The sequence below is a fragment of the Malaya genurostris genome, chromosome 3, assembly GCF_030247185.1.
Source record: "Malaya genurostris strain Urasoe2022 chromosome 3, Malgen_1.1, whole genome shotgun sequence".
NCBI classification, from domain to species: Eukaryota; Metazoa; Arthropoda; class Insecta; order Diptera; family Culicidae; genus Malaya; species Malaya genurostris.
The window spans coordinates 267,228,975-267,249,903 of NC_080572.1; the positions used below are offsets into that span (position 1 = coordinate 267,228,975).

A 20,929-nucleotide genomic window follows, 5' to 3' on the forward strand; every position below is an offset into this window, starting at 1 on the left:
AAAGTTTAAGGCCACTTCCGACTGCACTGCGCCGTTCACATTCTGAACTTGATTGGAACAACGAAAATGCATTCGGAGGGCGACAATCACCGTCAAAGGGTATCGAAGATTCGGAAAGCTCCATTTACAAATCTTCGATGTTTTTATCAGCTTACACAGCTTATTTCTTTTAATTGCTTCCATTACTCGATCAATGTGAAAACGTTCCGGAACAATTCGCAAATACACTTGGTCTCCGGGGTGGTTAGTGTGATACCTTTTGGCATGAAGCATACGTTTTTTCCAATTATTTTCTTATGTTCGTAATATATTTTATTTTGTTTTTATTTCCTTTTCATTTCATTTTGACTCTGTTATGTATCGATGTTACGATTGGTTGCATGTTTGTTTGTCCAACGACTAGACGAACTTCCATACGAACCGGAAGAGAACCTATCCAGCAACGATCAGGTGGACGAAAATGGTAAGTAAATGTTCGACTATTTTATTCCCTTTGTGTGTCTTGATTTTGCTTGCATTCGTCAAGAAACTAATGTGGGGAAAACAGATACAAATTGCGCCCCGATCAAAAATCCTCTGAGGAAATGTCACTATATTTTGATCGTTTAGTTTCCATAGTGAAGTAATGGATCCATGTTTCATCCATTGTCACATATTGAAGCAACAAATCTGATTTAACTTGTAAACATGGTCAAACACTGCTCTGACTCATCAATACGTTGTTGTTTTTGATCGACTGTGAGTAAACGTTCATTCAAAGTTGTAAACACACTGCCTTCTGATGCCCTTACCGCCTAAGCTATCTCACGCAATTTCAATTTACTTCTATATATATCCAATTTGTGGAGTTTTTCGATAAATTCAGCGAACCCCTAAAAGCTAGTATTTTTCGATAGAACAGTTTTAAAGCCATTACTGAGCTTGTGCAGTATTTTCTTTTTCCTCAAGAGGCAATGCTAAATTAACACATGACATTGTTTTGAAAATTACAAATGTAACTTCCCTTAAATGGCTGTCACTGTTTAACGTGGATACGTCTTACTTTACTATGGGTCACCTTTTCAAAGTTCGCCCTGTGGAAGAAAGGGTAGAACTTAAGCGTGAATATTTCGAGTTGTACTAAACGCAACAACATAATTCTTTCTCCATGCCATCAGCGATATGATCAGCAATTTGTGATTAAAGTTTCAACAGTGTGAGATAGTAAATAACTTAAAATTTTAGTTTTCTCAAACTTTTGAAAATAATAAGGATAATAATGAAACTGAATTCAGAATCTGTGCTCTGGTCCACTTAAATTCTGAACTTAATTTAAGACTCAAAATTTAGTTTAGTTTAGAATACAGGTACAAAAGTTCGAATTTTGAACTGAAACCTAAATCTGGAGCTAGATTTTGGAACTGAATTTAATGCCTTAATTTATGTTCGGAATTCGTATCCAGAATTCAAATGCAGGAATAGAACTTCCGAATTCTGGAACAAAATTCAAGTTATGAATTCTTGATCTGGATTTTGGAAAAAAATTTTTAGATCTGAACCCCGAACCAGAGTTTTGGAACTGACATCTAAATCATAATTTTATTCCTGAATTCAGTTCCTAAATTTAATTCCTAGAATCCGTTTATAGAATTCATTTCAAGAAATCAAATTCGTTTCAATTTGAACTCGGATCTGGGATTCTGAGTCTAATTTTTGCATCTCATTCCGGAGCCAGTCCCTGGTTGCGAAATTAGTACTTTGATCCACTTTCCACTTCCTGAATGCAGGTTCTGGTGTAAAAAAATAGATGGTGGCTAAAAGTACTCAACAGTTGTAAACATCGTATGAATTTCTCAAATCGGTTCTCTTTAGAACCATTAAAATATTCCCAAAGAATTGTCCTAAATTTACCTCCACTGAGTATGTAAATCTACCAAACATAACTATAACATTGTTTGTTGTTCGGAGTTATTTGTGTAGTAGAACATATTTGACGTCAATATCTCATACTTTAGTCAGGAAGTACCGTTACAATTCGAAAAGGAAAGTTTCAAAATTCACACAATCAATCAACTAACTAACGATTTTTGATATTCGGAACTAACAAACGCTTATTGATATTTAGAAAAGGGAAGCATGTCAGTTTTATTGGTTATGTCTCTGACATTACCCACCTGCATTTTTCTGACTAATGTAAATGTCATCGTGTTATTCACATACAGTATTTTGAAAGTTGGTACTTCATTTCTGTCATATGAATTTGAAAGTAATAGCGCCATCTGTGGGTGAGTCACATGACTTATTGAGTTATGTGTAAACAATTGATCACATATATCATCGAAGCAAAATGCACTATACCAAAGAAATAAAATGCTGTTGCAAAATGCCTTTTGGGTTTCATTCGAACAAAAAAAATTCATTAATCAAAAGTATACTTGACAGATTTACTACTATTTTTCAATTTGGAAAAGATTAATATCTGTTACTTAAGAGAGTGATTTCTCTAATGATAGTAGAAGTTTTTTCTTAAATTATTATTATTATGGCTGATTCCGTTGGAATTCTGGCCGCAATGAGGTTCTTTTTAGAAAAATGTTCCCACATATTCTGTAATGGCCAATCCGAAGAGACAACCCCCTTTTCCCCTTTTCAGTTCTAGTCCTCAGATCCACATCTAAATTTTTGATGAACAGATGACAGATGGCGCCAAAGCCTTTTGGTAAACTTTGTTCGTATTATGAGTACTCCAGTCATCTGTCAGTAAGATCGTAATTCCTAAATCTTTATCACATAATGCACTCCAAATCAAGATATTGACAGTCCGTTGAAGCATTCTACTAGTGAAGTTTATCCCGGCCCGTTTGATGCTCGGGCATTTCCAAAAAAGCATGCTTGTTCTTCCGCGATCAAGAAAATCATCGACGTTACCGGCCTTTTCGTAACGATACATCCTTTTGCTTGCGAGCTGCTTCGACTATCCCATGCATTTCACTGTAACTGCTTGCGTCAATTTGAATCCCTTTTCATGAAAACGTAAAACTTTGCGTCGAAGCGTAGAGAGTAAGCAGCACTCATTTCGGAAAACCATAATAGTGAGTTCTAGATTTAATTCAACTAACAGCTATTTAACTCCTTACAAGTCAATTGTCGTATGTTCAAGCTCCGACTTGGAATGAAGCAATGGTTCTGTACGCTGAGAATCGGCTGCGAAGTCTGTTGAAACAGATGGTCAAATTCCACAATAGAAATGTAATACCAAGGCTTTGCTTGCCATTTCATAAAGCCTGGAGAGCTTAGTTAGCCATCGCATTTTAAGATCAAGGCAAGGAAAAAGATGATTTCCGGTTTATTTTATGCGCATTTTCAAAGTAATCCTTATGAACAACAATTTCAGTTTTCTTTGAAATTACTCTCGGTAGTTAAGTTTGTGAGTTTTTATTGAAATTGACATCAGTTACTAGCTTTCGGTTTTCAATAAACCCGTAACTCTGGAACCTAACTTCCAAAATTTAAAGAACTGTCAATCAAAAACTAATTCTGCCATTTAATGAACAGAGTCTGAGAAAGACTCGAAGCAACTTTTGATTCTACCGACATACAAAATGTGTTAGCGTTTTCTTGTCATTCGATGAAATTGTAAATAAAGATTTTGTTTTTTAAAAAGAATTTCCAATATTTTTTATGTTTAAATCGTGCATAACAATGGGGATCAGGTTAATCGGATAGTTGAGGAAAAATCAGATCGAAAATGGTCGATCTCGATTCAAATTGAAGTAATCTCCCAAAAAGGTTTATTGGGTATTCTTCGCCATCAAAGATGTTTTTGAATTGATAGTTGAAATTTTGCATCGTTAAAAAACCGACTTGTACTTGTGAGCTACCAAGCGAGTGACCGACGTATGAAAAATGTGGAAAAGCGGCCACCGTAAAACATTACCGTGACAATTCAATTCGTTGGCATCAACAGCTTCAGTAAATCTCGAAATAACCCCTTTCTTAAGTCAAGCCATTTCCAACTCCCCTCGCCACGGTCAGAAGCTCGCGGATTTAAAAGCTTAACTTACTGCCATTGTCGGAATCACACACCCGCACATTTGCAGCTAATGGACCGTGAAAATCGCCTCCCATTCGGAACGATTCCGTATTCTTTTCCTTTCACCCCATTCCAGTGGAGCCGAGAATCGTCATCCTGATTTCAAGAACCGACGCTGGTAAGGCTGACCTGTTCTCCCGAGCTAAAAAAAAAGCATCACTTGGGAAATGTTACCACATCTTCCCGTTCCCTCGGTCACGCATAACTCATTCTTTGTGTCAGCTTTTCCTTATGACAGCTCTCCTTGGACAGCGCTCCTTTCCCACGCAGCATCGTCCTGGTCCAGTTGCGGTAGTATTACTGCGGTTATGTCGCAGCAACGGTGTTATGCTGCGAGGACCTGTTGAATGTATGACGATTCATTGATTAATAGTGTATCATGATTCATTAACAATGAGTGATGATTTTTTCGGCGTCATATCGTAGTACACTTCCGTGTAGTTTAGTCACTCAACAACGAGTTTTATGAAGCGATAAAAAGGATAATATTACTAAATCCAATAAATTTGAACATAATTTTTAAAATATTGCAAATAGGTAAATTGTTTCTGAACTAGCTTGTAAAGTGCGAACCATCGTATTTGGATATCGTATGAAGGTAGCATGGAACCATTTAATGTGAATTTTAACGGATGTAAACTTGTTTTAAAACAGGAATGTTAATCAAAACATGATTATCTTTAAAATAAAAATATTATATTTATCAGTCATCTAGAATACAGTAAAAAGTATAACAAACATCAATACTATAGGCCCTGTCAGCTTAGAAAAAAATCAATCTTCAGCTCAGCTACGCCATCGCACGGCATCTCATTGAACTTATCATGCCAATTATATGGGTGCGCAGTGCTGCTAGTTCGGCAGGCATTTCTTCCCCTATTTTCCATATGCAAGATTCGATGCGGACTCGCATGAGGTCGCCATGCTCGCAAAAAACTATGTCGCTCACGATTTGTTCGCGTAATGTAGGAGCTGGATATCTTGTTAATATAATGTCTTTAATACTACCAATACATTACAAAAATGTACACAACGAATAAAATCATTTGATAATGTTGACCCAAAACTTGTTTGAGTCGGAACTAAAACTGTAACTGTCGCAAACATAACCTAGAACTCTGCAAAGATAATAAAGGTAGAAGGTGATTTTCAAACACGAAAAGGTACATTTCGATTGAAGAAATGATACTGTAATTGATCTATAAATCATTTCAAAAATTCAAATTCGTTCTGGCTCTGACTTTGACAGATTTGACACCATCCAATGCACGCACACCCTCTGCTAACCAAACACAGCGTTAGATTGCGAATAATTAGCCTTTATGACAATTTTATTGTTTCATAAAATTAATCATAGGAGGCTCAGATTAGTTTCGAATTCTAAATTCAATTGTAGAATGCAACATGAATCAATCAAATTTTCATTGATTCCACTCGCTCGGTGCCAGTGTTTTGCCTGACAGTTGATCAATGAAACGGTTTGGTAAAGATTGGTTTGCACACTTGCTGCTCGGAAAAGAAAACGGGTGCGCAATAGTTGCCCGCGAATTGGCCCGGAAAGTGCATTTTTTTTTCGTGCGGTGCAAATCAATGAAACACAGTGACCCCGTTTTTCTTTTGCCCAACTGCACGAAAAGTGCACGAATCGAGCAAAACACTCCACGATTGTTCTCATTGAAAAACGACATTAGTTTCTTCTGTGACTACGCACACGAATTTTTTAATTATGTTTGAGTTTGAACAGTTGTAGATGGTAAAACTTAAAAAAATATGGGTGAAAAATTGTTTTTTTTTCACGTGTTATCACCAAACGTCCGTAAATAATTGAAAATCTCGTGCAATTTGAAATTATTTGTGCATCTACAAATATGATTTTGATAATAAAACATGTGTAAAGGTCGAATAAAATAAATTTCGACCGTAACCTATCAATTAGTCCACAAATCAAACCATAAGAACTAACAATTTTCCCTGATTTGTAAGCACTCAGCCTCACTTCATCGAATATGGAGTGTCATTTCGTGATTTCTCCATAAATATTTATCAAACATTCCTTGAAATGTGACGTATACATTCATCATCGAGTTTTAACTATCAAAGTTTTACATATTTTCGCATGTCAGTATTCGAATTATGAGCGAAAAATATGAAACCCTATTGGCATATTGTCGCAATAGTGAAATGTAGAGGCGCTGCTTGTTTAGAGATGATACTTTCAGCAAGAGCTGTCAAATCCGTAGGAAAATTTCTAATTACTCCACCTTTTCAACGATTTATTTCGAAAACGGGCAAATTCATTTGAAAAATCTTAGTAGAAGTTGAAGAAAAAGTTTTTACTCTGAGGTGGTAATGTTGATCTTAGTTCATTGTGCGAAATCTACCGTTTATTCAGAATAGAGCATTAAACTTGGTTTGATAGCATTTTTCATCCATCCAAAATAATCCAAAATAAATAGTACTCGATCGCTATACATTCTAGTACTCGAGAAATCAACATTACACTCCTTTCTGTTTAAAAAAATGTTGATCCGAAAAAAACCTAACCTTACCCAATTTCACACATTTCTGAAGATTTTCCATGTTTAATCGTAGTTTACACTAAAAGAAGTAGTAGTAATCACTTTGAAATCGATTTTCTTCAATAAACGATAAAAATGTTGCAAATCACTACTGCCGATATGAAAAATTCCGAAAGAATCCTCCTTTTCTTGGTTCCATTTTTCATTGGCAGGTGTCGCTACTGGTAAATCAGCTTTGCGACAATGTGCCAATGCTCTTCAAGCTAAATGTGAAAATAATCACCATTGTTTGGTTCTAAGCTCGCCACTAGCGCGGCGCAGCAATTGCAAAAGAGGCGGCTGGATGCATGCAGTTGTCGAGTCAAGCCAACTCTTCTACAATTGAAGAATCCAACCAACTCTTTTGCGATCGCAACGCTGCCCGAGTGGCGAGCTTTGAACTAAGCGATGGTGATAATTTTCCGATTTTGCTTGAAGATTCGAACAAAATGCAGGGTTTTTATTATTTTTGCTTATGAATCGAATACTAACATACAAAAACGTGTAAAAATTTTGTAAAAAAAATCGATCAATTATGATTCAGTAACTTTCCGTGGTATGTGTGATTGATATTTATGGAGAAATCGTAACATGAAACACCAAATTCGAAGAAGTGAGGTTGGGTACTGTTTTCATATCTGGGATATTCTTTGTTTTTTGGGTTGGATTTTGAGTTTAATTGATAAATTATGATCAAAAGTTTTATGACTAGTCTATTTACTCATGTTTTATCATCTAAATCAAATCTGTATGTGAACTGAAAATTTCAAATTTCATCCTAGATTGTCAAGAGTATAGGACAATTTGAAATCATATGTTTGATGACAACACGTGAATAATCGTTTTTCTTACCCATATTTGTAAGGTTTTGCCATCTGCATTCTTCCAAACTCAAGTAAATTGAAAAATTCGTCAAAAATTGTTCTAAATACATGGGATATGTCAAAACAATCACCATAACGCTATCTCGTGGTGACCTCGCTGATTGGATTGTTCAATTGCTGCGATAAGCTAAGGAGCCTAAGTTTTGGATTCATGTTGAAAATTTGAAAAGATCGCTTATTTTTCATTCGTTTTCCTCCAGAAACTATCAATCACATTTAAAAAAACATGTTACCCTTTGATAAAAGATCGATTGTGTATGTATTCCAACTATTTTTTTTAGTGTAAAATACAATTAAACATTCAAAATCTTTCGAAATGTGTCAAATTTGGTGAGGTTAGGATATTTCGAACCAACATTTTTTTTAAAACAGAAACTAGTGTAATATTGATTTCACGAGTACTAGAATGTTAAGCGATCAAGTACCATTTATTTTGGATACTTTATTTGTTATTTTCGGGCATTGAAAAAATGGTATTGAACCAAGTATAATGCTCCATTCTAAATAAGCGTTGGTTTTCGCACAATAAATTAAGATCAATATTACCACCTCAGAGTAAAAACTTTATCATCCGCTTTTACTATGATTTTTCAAATGAATTTGCCCGTTTTCAAAAGAAATCGTTAAAAAGGTCAAGTAACAAAAAATTTTCCTACCGATTTGACAGCTCTTGCTGAAAGTATCATCTTTAACGAAGCAGCGCCTTTACATTTCATTTTAGCGTCATTGTGCCAATTGATTTATGAAATTCAATCGAAAACGATTGGCTTTCAAACGCAAAACTCAAATCAACTCCGCGCCTTCTATGTTTCCCTTTATGGACCAAGAAAACGATGATGTTAGCAAATTATCGCCTAGAGCAGTATAAGAATCGAATATTAAATGCGGAAATAGTTACTAACATAGTAATGTTTCCTTAAACAAACCTACGGAATGGGTAAAACTTTTGTACTCATTCAATTTTTGCCTACAAAGTAAACCTTTAATTTCTTCAATACTGAACTATATTTAGAAATTGATGCTAAGTGAGGTTATGTCATCAATTTTCGCAATCGAAATTAAAGGTTTAAACAATTACTGGGTGGAATAAACGGCCAGACCAATTATTTCAGAGCGGTGTCAACAAGTAAAATCAATATTATCAATCTGTAGGTCATTCTGAAAGCATTTTTCCTCAAGTGGAATATTAAAAATATTGGTTGAAATTCTAATTGACAGAAATGGACTGAGAGTCATGCGTCATGCTCTAAAAAATAAAAATTACTCGTTTATAACTTGATCGTAAAATGTGAGAACTGATTGTCATGAAAATATGATTTCTTCGATTGCAGTATCCAAAGAATACTTCGTAATGCAAAACTGAAAACCAATGAAAAATTTCAAACACAATTTTTGAATTGAAACTATTAAACTGAAAACTGATAATTAAACTCACATTTTATAAGAGAAACTTTTTTATTCAACAATTAAAAATTAATGCAATGGGACAAATTATGACACAAAACCTTTCCATTTAATGCGATATTTTAGATATAATGATTTCCGGTGCACACACACAACTAACAGCATTTTCCACATCTTCGCTTACAGACGCTGGCCTAACGGAGGAGGAAGTGGTCTTGCAAAATGCCGCTTCCGAATCGCCCGAGGCCGAGAAGGAGGTTGTTCGTGCCGCCGTGGTTGTTCATCTCCGCGACGGCATGGGCTCGCTGGGACGTATCCTGAAGGCGGTTGAAACGTTCCACGGTACCGTCGCCCATCTGGAGTCGCGCCAGTCGCGCAGCGAAGGTGTCCTGTTCGATGTGCTCATCAAGGTCGATATGGCCCGTGCCAATCTGCTGCAGCTGATCCGTTCGCTGCGGCAAACCTCATCGTTCGGTAGCGTCAGTCTACTGTCGGAGAACAACGTTAACGTGAAGGCACCGTGGTTCCCGAAGCACGCGTCCGAACTGGACAACTGCAACCACCTGATGACCAAGTACGAGCCAGATCTGGACATGAACCATCCTGGCTTTGCGGATCAGGTGTACCGTGCCCGCCGGAAGGAGATCGCCGAAATTGCCTTCAGCTACAAATTGTAAGTAGAATCAAGTAACCATTACTCATTACGAAAGAAAAACTAACCGACTGCTTCCGTACACAGCGGAGATCCCATTCCCCACATCGACTATACCGAAACCGAGAACAAGACCTGGTCGGCGGTGTTCAGCCGCGTCAAGGAACTGATGCAGAAGCACGCCTGCAGCGAGTACATTGCCGTATTCAAGAAACTAGAGGAAGAAAAGATCTTCGTCAATCACCGCATCCCACAGCTGCAGGAGATGAGCGATTTCCTGCGCAAGAACACCGGATTCACGCTGCGTCCGGCCGCCGGACTGCTGACCGCTCGGGACTTCCTGGCTTCGTTGGCCTTCCGCATTTTTCAGAGTACGCAGTACGTGCGACACATCAACTCGCCATACCACACACCGGAACCGTAAGTATCCCTTGATCGTTCTTTGTTCTAGTTGGTGTGGGTGGCGAGGATTTTTTTTTGCACGGAAAAAAGTCCTTCAATTTATGGTCGAATTGTTGCTCCCAGCATACGTCATACGTGCCTCCCACGCTTCGAGCGGTGCGATGATTCGAGAGTAGAAAGGATAGATGAAAACACGGATTATGATTGCTTGAGTGTTTCCATTCATAACCGTCGCCAGTTGCAGCTGTCAACCTTAGTGTTCTAGTTGACTAATGGACCGTTGGGTGTGCGAATGTTGGACAGAGGAAAGATTTTGAAATGGTTTTCCAAAGGAATTGTATTGTTATGTCCGCAAAACATGTCCACCAAAACAATACTCTGTTTTCCCATCCACAATTGTCCACCCTACAGTGAGCCCAACTCTCACGACATCTCGCCACCTTACGGTCGTTCCACTATACAAAAACCATCACGCAACACCGGAACCCAAGTCAAAATAATAGAATAAAATGATTTTGACGGAAATCGTCTCACTCGAACTCCATTACGCTCACTTGTATGGCCACCACAGTGCACGGTGCCCAGAGCTTTTGATGTTTCCCGAAGTTCAGTCGAGTAACCACCATCCGCCAACCACCGTCGCGCCCGTCGTCTCCGATGCCGCCACAGACCGACAAGCGAAACCGAGAAAGGGAAATGATTTCCCCTCGGAGCGAAAGCTCTGCACCGGATCGTTCGGTTCCGGTTCTTGCTCATGCCGGCTGAAGCAACAAGTGAACTCTGGAGGCACATCACCGGCACGGATAATTGCCTTTCCTTATGGCAAGGAAGGCGAACTCTAGTGCACTGGGAATATTTTGAAAGGAGGAAAAACGGTTCGTAATAGCAATGGATACAAACTCAATTAGTTCCCCGGGAGTGCTGGCAATTTTCGCAATTTTCACAATGCAATATTATTGGCACTTTCAGCGCTTTGAACAAAAGCGGGAAAAGGATACGCAGAAATCGATGGCCTAATTGATTTATGCCACCAACGCTGTCACTGGTATTCCGATCAGAAACAATATTAAAGTTGTCGTCTGATGCCACATTCAGTGGCAGTTTGAAAATCACTCCCGGGGGGATCGTCGCCACCCACCAAACGAAATATGTGATCTTTTACATTTTTTGAATTCTGACGTTCTTTTTCATTTCTCTTTTTCCCTCTCTCGTTTACAGTGATTGCATCCATGAACTGCTTGGCCACATGCCACTGCTGGCCGATCCTAGCTTTGCTCAATTCTCACAGGAAATCGGATTAGCCTCGCTGGGAGCATCGGATGAAGAAATTGAAAAGCTTTCCACGGTAAGTCACTGGTTTTTTTTTTGTATTTTATTTCCGCATTTCCTTTCCACACAATCCGATTTATTGCGATTGGAGGCGTTTTTCGATTCACTGAAATCGTCGCAAGCCTTGGGCTCAATTTCATTCCGACAATTGTGACGGAAATTCGGCTGGTGCCTTTGCGGATAATTGATCTGTGGGGACATATTTCGATTATTGTTATTTGATCTTCATTTTTCATATCTGATTTCAGTGCCACTTGGGGAATCGTTATTACGAATTGATCCCTTTTATGACGTTTGAAAAGTCCAATTTTTGTTCTATTTTATGGTTTCGAACCAGAAATGTCTAACTGTCTCTTACCAGATACTCGTACTTATTAGACGTATTTTGTAATGTTGATTTCTTTGAAGATGAAATAAAAATGCGAGTCAAAAATTTTAAACAAAACTATTATTAATACAACGATTTTTTCAGACGGTTTTTTTTTTAACAAAAGCCGAATCATCTAGTTTGCGAGTAGTTTGAATCAAATAGAATCAATTTCAAACAAGATTAAAGTATATTGAATACAAGCCGAACTACTTGATCCATTCGATGGACCTCAATTCGCAATTTCAAAAGGGGTTATAATATACGAACCAATTCATATTATTTTACTCTACTACTAACAATAAAGACGATAGCTGTTCTAATGGCCAAATGGAATCGTAGACACATGCGAAGCAATGAGATAAAAACTGGTGCGTGCGAAAGTAAAACCTTAGTACTTTCACAAGAAAGTGATACATTGAACATAATATTACACATATTATCAAGATATCCAGCGCTCAGATTTTACGATCCAATCATAAGTGACTTTTTTGCGAGTATGGCGCCCTCAGGCGTGTCCGCATCGAATCCCGTACATAGAATTAAGTGAAAGAAATGTCAAATTCGTGCACGCCAAATTAGCAACACTGTGCATCCATGTTGCTATGTTTTTTTTCATTTCCAATGGAAAAAAAATAATTACGACTAATTTCGAGACTGAAACTCACCTAGTCTTACATCGAACATCTAACGCAAAATTTACTTTTTCTGACGCGTTGTCCAAAATTCGATACTAATATTTAGAATTACTTTTTGCACAGGCTGCTCATTTTTTTAGGGTAAATTTTAGGATCTTTTACAAAAGTTGTTCTTTTATGAATATTATAAAAAAATTCTCTGATTTTGTGAAACAATTTTTGAATTTAAAAAATGTCTTCCAATATCCATATCCTAAACTAGTTTCGGCGCGCTTCGGTTGAGGTTATTTTAGGCGCTGAAGGCATAAGACGGAAAAAAACTGTTTCTTATCCTAATATGGCATATTTCAATATTTGAGTATCAGTAATGTCTTTAGGGCATATTCAGGAGTGTTCTAGTTCTAGATGCATAATTTATGTCAGTTTTAAAATTTAAATCTAGAAATTATAACGAAATAAACTGGCAGCCCCAGCAGCGTTTTATCTGTGTTTCAAATATAGAAAAAATAGAACGGCAATGTATACCAGTTTTAAATTTGACAGTAGAACTGGTAGAATAAATAAATCTAAAACGGATTGCTGGGGATACGTTTGTTTCAGTTTCATTTACATTATAGACCACCCATATGAATCTTGCATCTGCTGAATTTTCTCTTAAGATGGCATTTTATAATGTACGTACTAAGATGGACCGCAATTCGCAATTTCAAGTGGGCTTATAATATAACAACGAACCAATTCGTTTTATCTTACTCTACTACTAACACTAAAGACGATAGCTGTTCTAATGGCCAAATGGAATCGTAGACACATGCGAAGAAATAAGATAAAAACTAGTACGTGTGAAAGTAAAACCTTACTACTTTCACTAGAAAGTGATACATTGAACATAATATTACACATATTATCAAGATATCTAGCGCTTAGATTTAACGCTCCAATCAAAAGCGACTTATTTGCGAGCATGGCGCCCTCAGGCGTGTTCGCATCGAATCCTGTACATACAATTAGGTGGAAGAAATGTCAAGTTCGTGCACGCCAAAATAGCAACACTGTGCATCCATACAATTGACATAATATGTTCAATGTGATGCCGTGCGATGGCGTAGCTGAACTGTAGATTGATTTTTCTCTAAGCTGACAGGGTCTGCTAAATGTGAAGTCGTGTGATTGACACAATTACATTGAAATGAAGTGCTCTCGTGGAGATGATGCTGTCTGCAAGGGCCGTCTAATTCAAGTGATACAAATCAGCTCATGGTTTAAATAATTTCTTATCAAAACGATCAAATTTATTTCAAAAATCGTCACTGAAGACTAAGAATTTTTTTGCTCTGGTAAGCTAATGTATTTCTAGAATGAAACATTATACCTGAATCAATACCATGTTAAAATGCCAGGGAATAGTTGACATTGAACTGTTTGCTAACTAAAAGATTTTAACCGATTGGAAACTAACGGTTATAAACATTTCTGAAGATTTTTCATAATTATTCGCAGTTTACTCTAGAGAAAGTAATACAAATCACTTTATAATCGTTTATGGTTACTGCTGGTATTCGAACAATTCAGTGAAAAACTAGAAGAATTGAACAATACAAAAACCCAGTAATATGTTCCGTGTTGCTATGTTTTTTTTCATTTCCCTTGCAAAAAATATAATTACAATTAATTTCGAGACTGAAACTCACCTATTCTTACATCGAAAATCTAATGCAAAAGTTACTTTTTCTGACGCGTAATCCAAAATTCGATTAAGAATTACTTTTTGCACAGGCTGCTCATTTTTTGGGTTAAATTTTAGGATCTTTTACAAAAGCTTTTCATTTATGAACATTAGAAAAAAAAAATCTCTGATTTTGTGAAACAATTTTTGAATTTAAAAAATGTTTGCCAATATCCATATCCTAAACTAGTTTCGGCTCGCTTCGGTTGAGGTTATTTTAGGCGCTGAAGGCAAAAGATGAAAAAAACTGTTTCTTTTTCTAATATGGCATATTTTATTATTTGAATATCAGTAATGTCTCCTACTAATACTAAGAATACCTCCAGATCAGAACTCGAACAACTACGACAACTTGCAGCGCCCCATACATGGAACCGCCAACCCGGGCTAAAACATGAGTGAATAGACGAATAAAATTGATTTCGATCATACACACTAAGAATTTTCTAGATTTGAAAACAGCATCCAATCTCACTTCTCCATTTTATGATTTCTCCATAAATATCAATCAAACATACATTTGTTCGAATCTTCAAGCAAAATCTGAAAATTATCACCATCGCTGAGTTCAAAGCTCGCCACTCGGGCAGCGCAGCGATCGCAAAGGAGTTCGTTGGATTCTTCAATAGCAAAACTAGGGGTACTGTTGCGTCGGTGCGATGAAATTGATGTGTTTTTTGATTGACACATTTGATGTCAATTGTGTAAAATTGTTCCAGCGGCGACTTGATAGTAGTAAGAATCGGTCCGATGAGGCTCAACCAAATTCACCGGGGAGTTTCATATGTATTGACGAATCTAGCCAACTCTTTTGCGATTGCTGCGCTGCCCAAGTGACGAGCTAAGAACTACAGCAATGGTGATAATTGTCTGATTTACCTTCAAGATATGAAAAATTGTTTAGTTATCTTTTTTTTCTCATGAATTGTATAGTTACTCAGTTTCAGTTTATTTGAATCTATAGAACGTTCAACATAATTTAATGTTTGAAGATTATTTAATGTTGGCCGCTGTTCCGCTTTAGATGGCCCATGAACAAGCAGGGATGCCAGGTACACAGATTAATCTGTGTTTCACAGATTTTCAATTTTCTGCACAGATTCTCACAGATTTCTGAAAATGATCACAGATTTTCACCGATTCTGGAATAAATCACAGATTTTCACAGATTTTTGAAATCAAGCACAGTTTAGCACCGAAAAGTACAGAGCGGTTGAGCAAAAAGGTACAGAGCGTGTTGGTAGTGAGATTTTTTTTATGCTCACCAAATTGATTTCGATCTGCTATTATGGTCCGGAAAACGGGCACAGAATTTCACAGACAGGTTTTTGGCTTGATCACAGATTTATGAAAAAATGACCTGGCATCCCTGTGCACAAGGTTCAATTTTGGAACACTCCAACATATCGGCCGGAATTTCACGAATAATGCAGCTGGCCCACAAAACACAGTAAACAGTGACTTTTTTAGATGCATTGGTAGCTCTTCCAATGCTTCTGGCTGGTATTCACTCCAGATGAGACAATCTTCCTCCAACTTTGCCAGCGTCTATTCACGATTCAATTATAGACCGAACGACGATTCATGATTGAATTTTAGACCAAACTGATCAAGTTTGACAATGACACAAAGCACGATTTACGCGTGATCTGTCAAGAACAGTATTGCCGAAAAGAAACCAGCAAATTTGAGGACAACACGTAACTAATCCCTTTTCTATCCATATTTGTGATGTTTTACCTTTATGCCCCGTTTACACTTCTGCTGGCTGCCAGCATGCTGGTGTCAGTGTACTGCCCTCTTAGGAAAAAAACGTTCAACGGTGGTCCTTCGTTGGTCTAATACTTTGGATCATTGGACCACAGTTGAACGTTTTTTCCTAAGAGGGCAGTACACTGACACCAGTATGCTGGCAGCCAGCAGAAGTGTAAACGGGGCATTAACGATCATCTAAAATAGTAAATTGTAAATACCTTGCGAACATTCGCAAAAATTATCTTCACTTTTATGTTAATATTTTGTACTCTGAGTAAAAATCTTATTTGAACTAGCAAGGATACCATGCAGCAAAATATTTACAGGCGGAGCAAATTTACAACATAATTCGTAAAATGAGTGGATGTCATCAAAAATGATTTGAATATGTGTCAAGCATACTGGACTTTTCAAGCAATCGTATGAATTTATATGTTTTAGAACTCAAAAAAAAAGATAAAAATGCATCAAATACGTGTTAGATCAACTGTGAAAATGAATCATTTTTGACGCTCGAAACTACTGTGGGGAAAAATTAGTAAAACTTTGTTCATAATTTCAAAATTCTTTATTTATTCTTTCAAATCTATTTCGTTCGCTTCAAAGTAATTCCCCCGGTCCCAATACATTTGTGTCAACGTTTTTTCCAATCCTTGAAACAGTTGTTAAAGTCGATTTACAGAATAGACGCAGCAATTCACGTTTGAAGTCCTCAATTGACTCAAAACGGTTTCCCCGAAGCGAGCGTTTGAGTTTGCTGAATAGCTAGAAGTCACACGGAGCTAAATCGGACGAATACGGTGGATGCGGAACGATATTGGTTGAATTTTTGGCGGTAAAATCACAAAGAATCAATGCAGTATGCGACGGTGCATTATTGTGGTGCAAAACCTAAAAGTTGTCGGCCCTTTTTTACAAATAGCTTCGCGCAAATGACACAACACACTAAAATAGTATTTCTTGTTAACAATTTGCCCGGTCGGAAGGAATTCGAAGTGCACTCACACCTCGATAATCTAAGAAGTTGTTGTTGATGGCCGTCCTGGACCCTCATTGAACACTTGTACCAATCAAAAACACCTGCTCGCGACATACAATTTGACATACCGAAGGCCTTTTGCAACATTTGGCATCAGAAATTCGATTCCGCACACAAAATTCAATGGATTCTTTGTTGAGTAATTTCACTCATTGTAAAAATCGCCGATGTTTTGACGTAACACTTGACACAAATGTCACTGACAGTCATACCAACCTAGAAAAAAAAACATTTCGACGAATAAGGTTTCCGCGCGAAATATAATTCAAAAGTCTTACTACTTTTTGCCCACAGTAGTAAGTCGGTCTTAGAAGACGTAAATTTACGCAATTTTTTCTAGGTGTGTACTTTAATTTTGTAACGATCATGTAAATTCCGCAAACTTCACATCGTTCAATCAGCCGATTCCGAAGCACAGTCCAAGATGGAAGCCCTAACGACTTACCAGAATATTTTATTGACCTGTAGAGCTCAAGTCGCGGTTGTTGCTCATTTGATTCGACTTCATACCAAGTGAGCCGAACAGCACAGCCGTAACCAAATTCATTGACCTCTTCCAACACGATTAGCACATCATCGGACGACCTCCTCCTCCGTGACTCGCACCGTTGCCGATAATGAAGCAATTCAAACAGCAGCAGCAGCACCAAGATCGCCGCGGTATTCTAGCGGCCGCATGTTCGGCATACCTACCGGCTTAAGCTGTTGTATTATTCAAACAATGTTACACCGCATGCGCACATATGTAAACCATCTTACTACCGCGCGCTGGCTGAGACTCTGCTGCACCAATCCGTTAAAATATTCTAGAGCCTTACTTTCAAACGAGACTCAGCTTCCAATCGAAAGTGCACACCCCCGCTTCGTCACGTAGCGTCTTTTTTGCGCTTCAGGTTCGCGATTCGCGCGACATTGAAAAGCCCGGTAGTTTGTTGTAGCCTCCGCCCAATTCCGCGAGACGAACCGAGCAAGTCTGTGCCACTAGGTTAATCGTACGGTTGAAGTTGAAGCGGACGGCTGAGGGCGGTGTTTGATTTATGCCACATGAACATGAACAACAGGCCTAATCGAATTCGTAAATGCACTGGCAGCGCAACGGTTTGCAGTGAATGTCATGATCGACTACCAATACTCAGAGGCGCTTGACGCATGGGTCGTAAAAATGTTTTTTGCTTGAATGTTGTTTTTTTTTTGGTGGTCGACTTTACCAGCTCCGGTCAAGGTGAACTCGGAATACGCGGATATTGTTGCCGCGGTAAGCACAGTTTCCTGGCTGTTGGAAGGTGTTTACTCTTTGTGCACTGCCTCGTCCTTCTATTCCATTCGGTGCAATACCATTTTATGTTTCGAATGTCTGCCAAATTCTTACGTGACAACCGAACTAATTCAGTTTTTTCTCTATCTCACAGGTTTACTGGTTCACCGTCGAGTTCGGTCTGTGCAAGGAGAAGGAAGAGGTTAAGGCGTACGGTGCTGGTCTGCTCTCCGCATACGGAGAACTGTTGCACGCCATCAGCGACAAACCCGAACACCGTCCATTCGACCCGGCCAGCACAGCCGTTCAGCCATACCAGGATCAGGAATATCAGCCTATATATTACGTGGCCGAAAGCTTCGAAGATGCCAAGGACAAGTTCAGACGCTGGGTCTCTACGATGTCCCGTCCGTTCGAAGTCCGTTTCAACCCACACACCGAGCGCGTTGAAGTTCTTGACTCTGTTGATAAGCTCGAAACCCTCGTATCACAGCTCAACACCGAACTCCTGCATCTGACGAACGCGATCGCTAAATTGCGACAGCCGTTCTGCTAAGTTCCAACCGAAGGTAGCTTCCAACCAGGCAGGGCGCCTACGGACTCCACGCCAGATCCGTTAGCGTTCCTAAGTATCGTTACGATCTAGGACCAACAACAACAAACTACGTCTTCGCTACGTTAGTCAACTACGATCGACAATATTCGCAACTTTTAATTGCACCATCCAAACCGGGTGGATCCGCTGCAAAACAATTAACAGTATTGCTATATGTTCACCCATCCTGGGACGCCAGGATGTTTGCACCTCCGATTCCTACAGTAGATACTTCATCAACCTCGAAGCGGCTAACGTTCATATTTTCCGGAGAATATGAACGTCCCCACCACAGCAGGAGCATTCCCCCTAGATCGTTTCAGATCGTCGAAACACTTCCAGGCCAAACTTTTGGAAATCGAACAAAATTTCGCGTTCTGAATGTGTCAAAAGCAGCGAAATTGTAGCCAGAGTTTATTTTTGTTTCCAAACGCCAAATTAAGAGTCCTAAGCCCCTGCTACATCCCACCCCTCTTTGCAAAGTGTCCCTATTGTACATCGTTCATTGTAGAGTAGGAATATTGTTTGTTTAGGAAGCCTATCTTTTATTTAAAGATCCTAACTTAAGTATTATTTACTATTTAAACTAGGGTAAAACTTAAATTATTCCACTTCAACTTTTTTTTCTTGAGCTAGAACGTGTTGCAGCTTTTTTTCTCTGATCGGTTAGGGCACCCTATATAGACGGCAGGGAACCGAACCGAGTTTCTCGACTAGTAGGACAGATTCTGGCTACTACGGAATTCTTCTACGTACGCGAAAGAGTGACTGCTTTTGTGAATCCCAACACGACCGGAGAGACGATTAGTAATCAGTTTCGTTGCTTTCCTACCAAAGAGCGATTCGGATTTAGGTTTTCCCCCCCCCCCCACTAAAAAATAAAAAAAGATATCGGCAGCAGCAAAACTAAGCAGAAATGAACGCTTCGAAGGCGGTAAAACAAAAATTAGGCAGCCTGCTGCGACCAAAATTCCTCGATCAACTTTTATGTCTTCTTAGTTTTTGTATTTTTTTTATTATGTCAAAAGCATATATTTATTTTTTTTATACAACTATGCACCCGCGCAAATATGCGAACAAGCAAAATTTAAGACGAAAGTGTAATGTACAGTTTAGGAAAAACAAATCACTGATTAAAATTCACGTTTAAAACAAAGGAATCATACATTGCTTTCTTACTATCGGCATATAAACTAAACACTGCAAATATATAGTAGGTGTCTAAGCTACTTTAGCATTAGAGAGCAACATTCTATACAACAGAAAAACGTATGTGTCTGCGATATTGAATAAGATTTTAAGAAGAGCGTTATTTTATCCTTGACGATTGATTGTAAGTATGCCAGCAAGCAAACAAAGCGAATGACGACTATTGATGATGCAAAATCTAAATGAACGAGTTAAATGATCAGTGTACATAAAAACAAGTATTCCCATAACTATTGCCCGCTTACCACATCTGTGTAGCAAACAAACATAAAAAGATACTAATAACAGCAACAACACTACAACTTTTTCGGATGATCTCCGCTTTCCTGCATGCTACTGCATCCTTGCAGCACGGGAAAGCAAGCCAAACTACAAAACTACCAGTCCGTTTCAGTATTCCAAATCTTGCGAACGTAAGAAAATTGTTCTGCCATTTCATGTTTCGATACTCAATAACCGTTCAAATAATGTTACAGTTACAGAAGAAGAAGAAGAAGAAAAAATGTAGACGATAAATACACAGGGTGGAATAAGCTTGAACGAGCCGAAATATTTACGCTGATTGTTGAGCCATTGTACGAGAAACAATTGAGTAATATAGTTCCAAAAAGTAGATTGAATGTTTGTTTTTCTTTCTAACACTTCCGAAATGTCAAAGCTAGAGTGCCTATAACCAGAGTGACGACTTCTCATCCGTAATGTTGGCAACAATTCAAAACATACCATTAGCTTTACATTGAATTGACAGGTCGTTTGCTCGTTTGGAACTGGTAGCTGTCATTCCAAACAAACGAACAGTTGTCGTCACTCTGATTATAGTCACTCTAGTCAAAGCTATGCTGGATTTCATCAGATATCTTCATTCATTGGGTTAGAGAAGCTGTAGGGTAAAGGGTTATAATATGGCCCCCTTAAGAAAACATGAGATATTTTTAAATGTACTAATATATTTTCTTCGAAGGTATTTCTTTGCAATACGCCTGAGGACCATCATTTTCAATGATTCCGGTAGAAGTGATGTGAATTGATTGATTCAACTATATT

At 38.2% G+C, this 20,929-nt stretch overlaps 1 protein-coding gene across 3 annotated transcripts in view; it reads left to right on the forward strand.

The window, feature by feature from the left end:
• The window catches only part of LOC131434997 (tyrosine 3-monooxygenase), an 84,466-nt gene extending 63,968 nt beyond the window's left edge, over positions 1-20,498 (forward strand). For 2 of the 3 annotated variants that reach the window (XM_058602422.1, XM_058602421.1), the window contains exons 4-8: positions 404-463; positions 9,105-9,591; positions 9,658-9,990; positions 11,191-11,317; positions 18,236-20,498. In XM_058602422.1, the coding sequence (XP_058458405.1) occupies positions 404-463; positions 9,105-9,591; positions 9,658-9,990; positions 11,191-11,317; positions 18,236-18,637 (1,409 nt within the window). In that variant the 3' untranslated portion in view covers positions 18,638-20,498. The remainder of the gene's footprint in view (positions 1-403; positions 464-9,104; positions 9,592-9,657; positions 9,991-11,190; positions 11,318-18,235) is intronic. The other variant, XM_058602423.1, reaches the window with a different exon arrangement.
• The last annotated feature ends 431 nt before the right edge of the window (positions 20,499-20,929 follow it).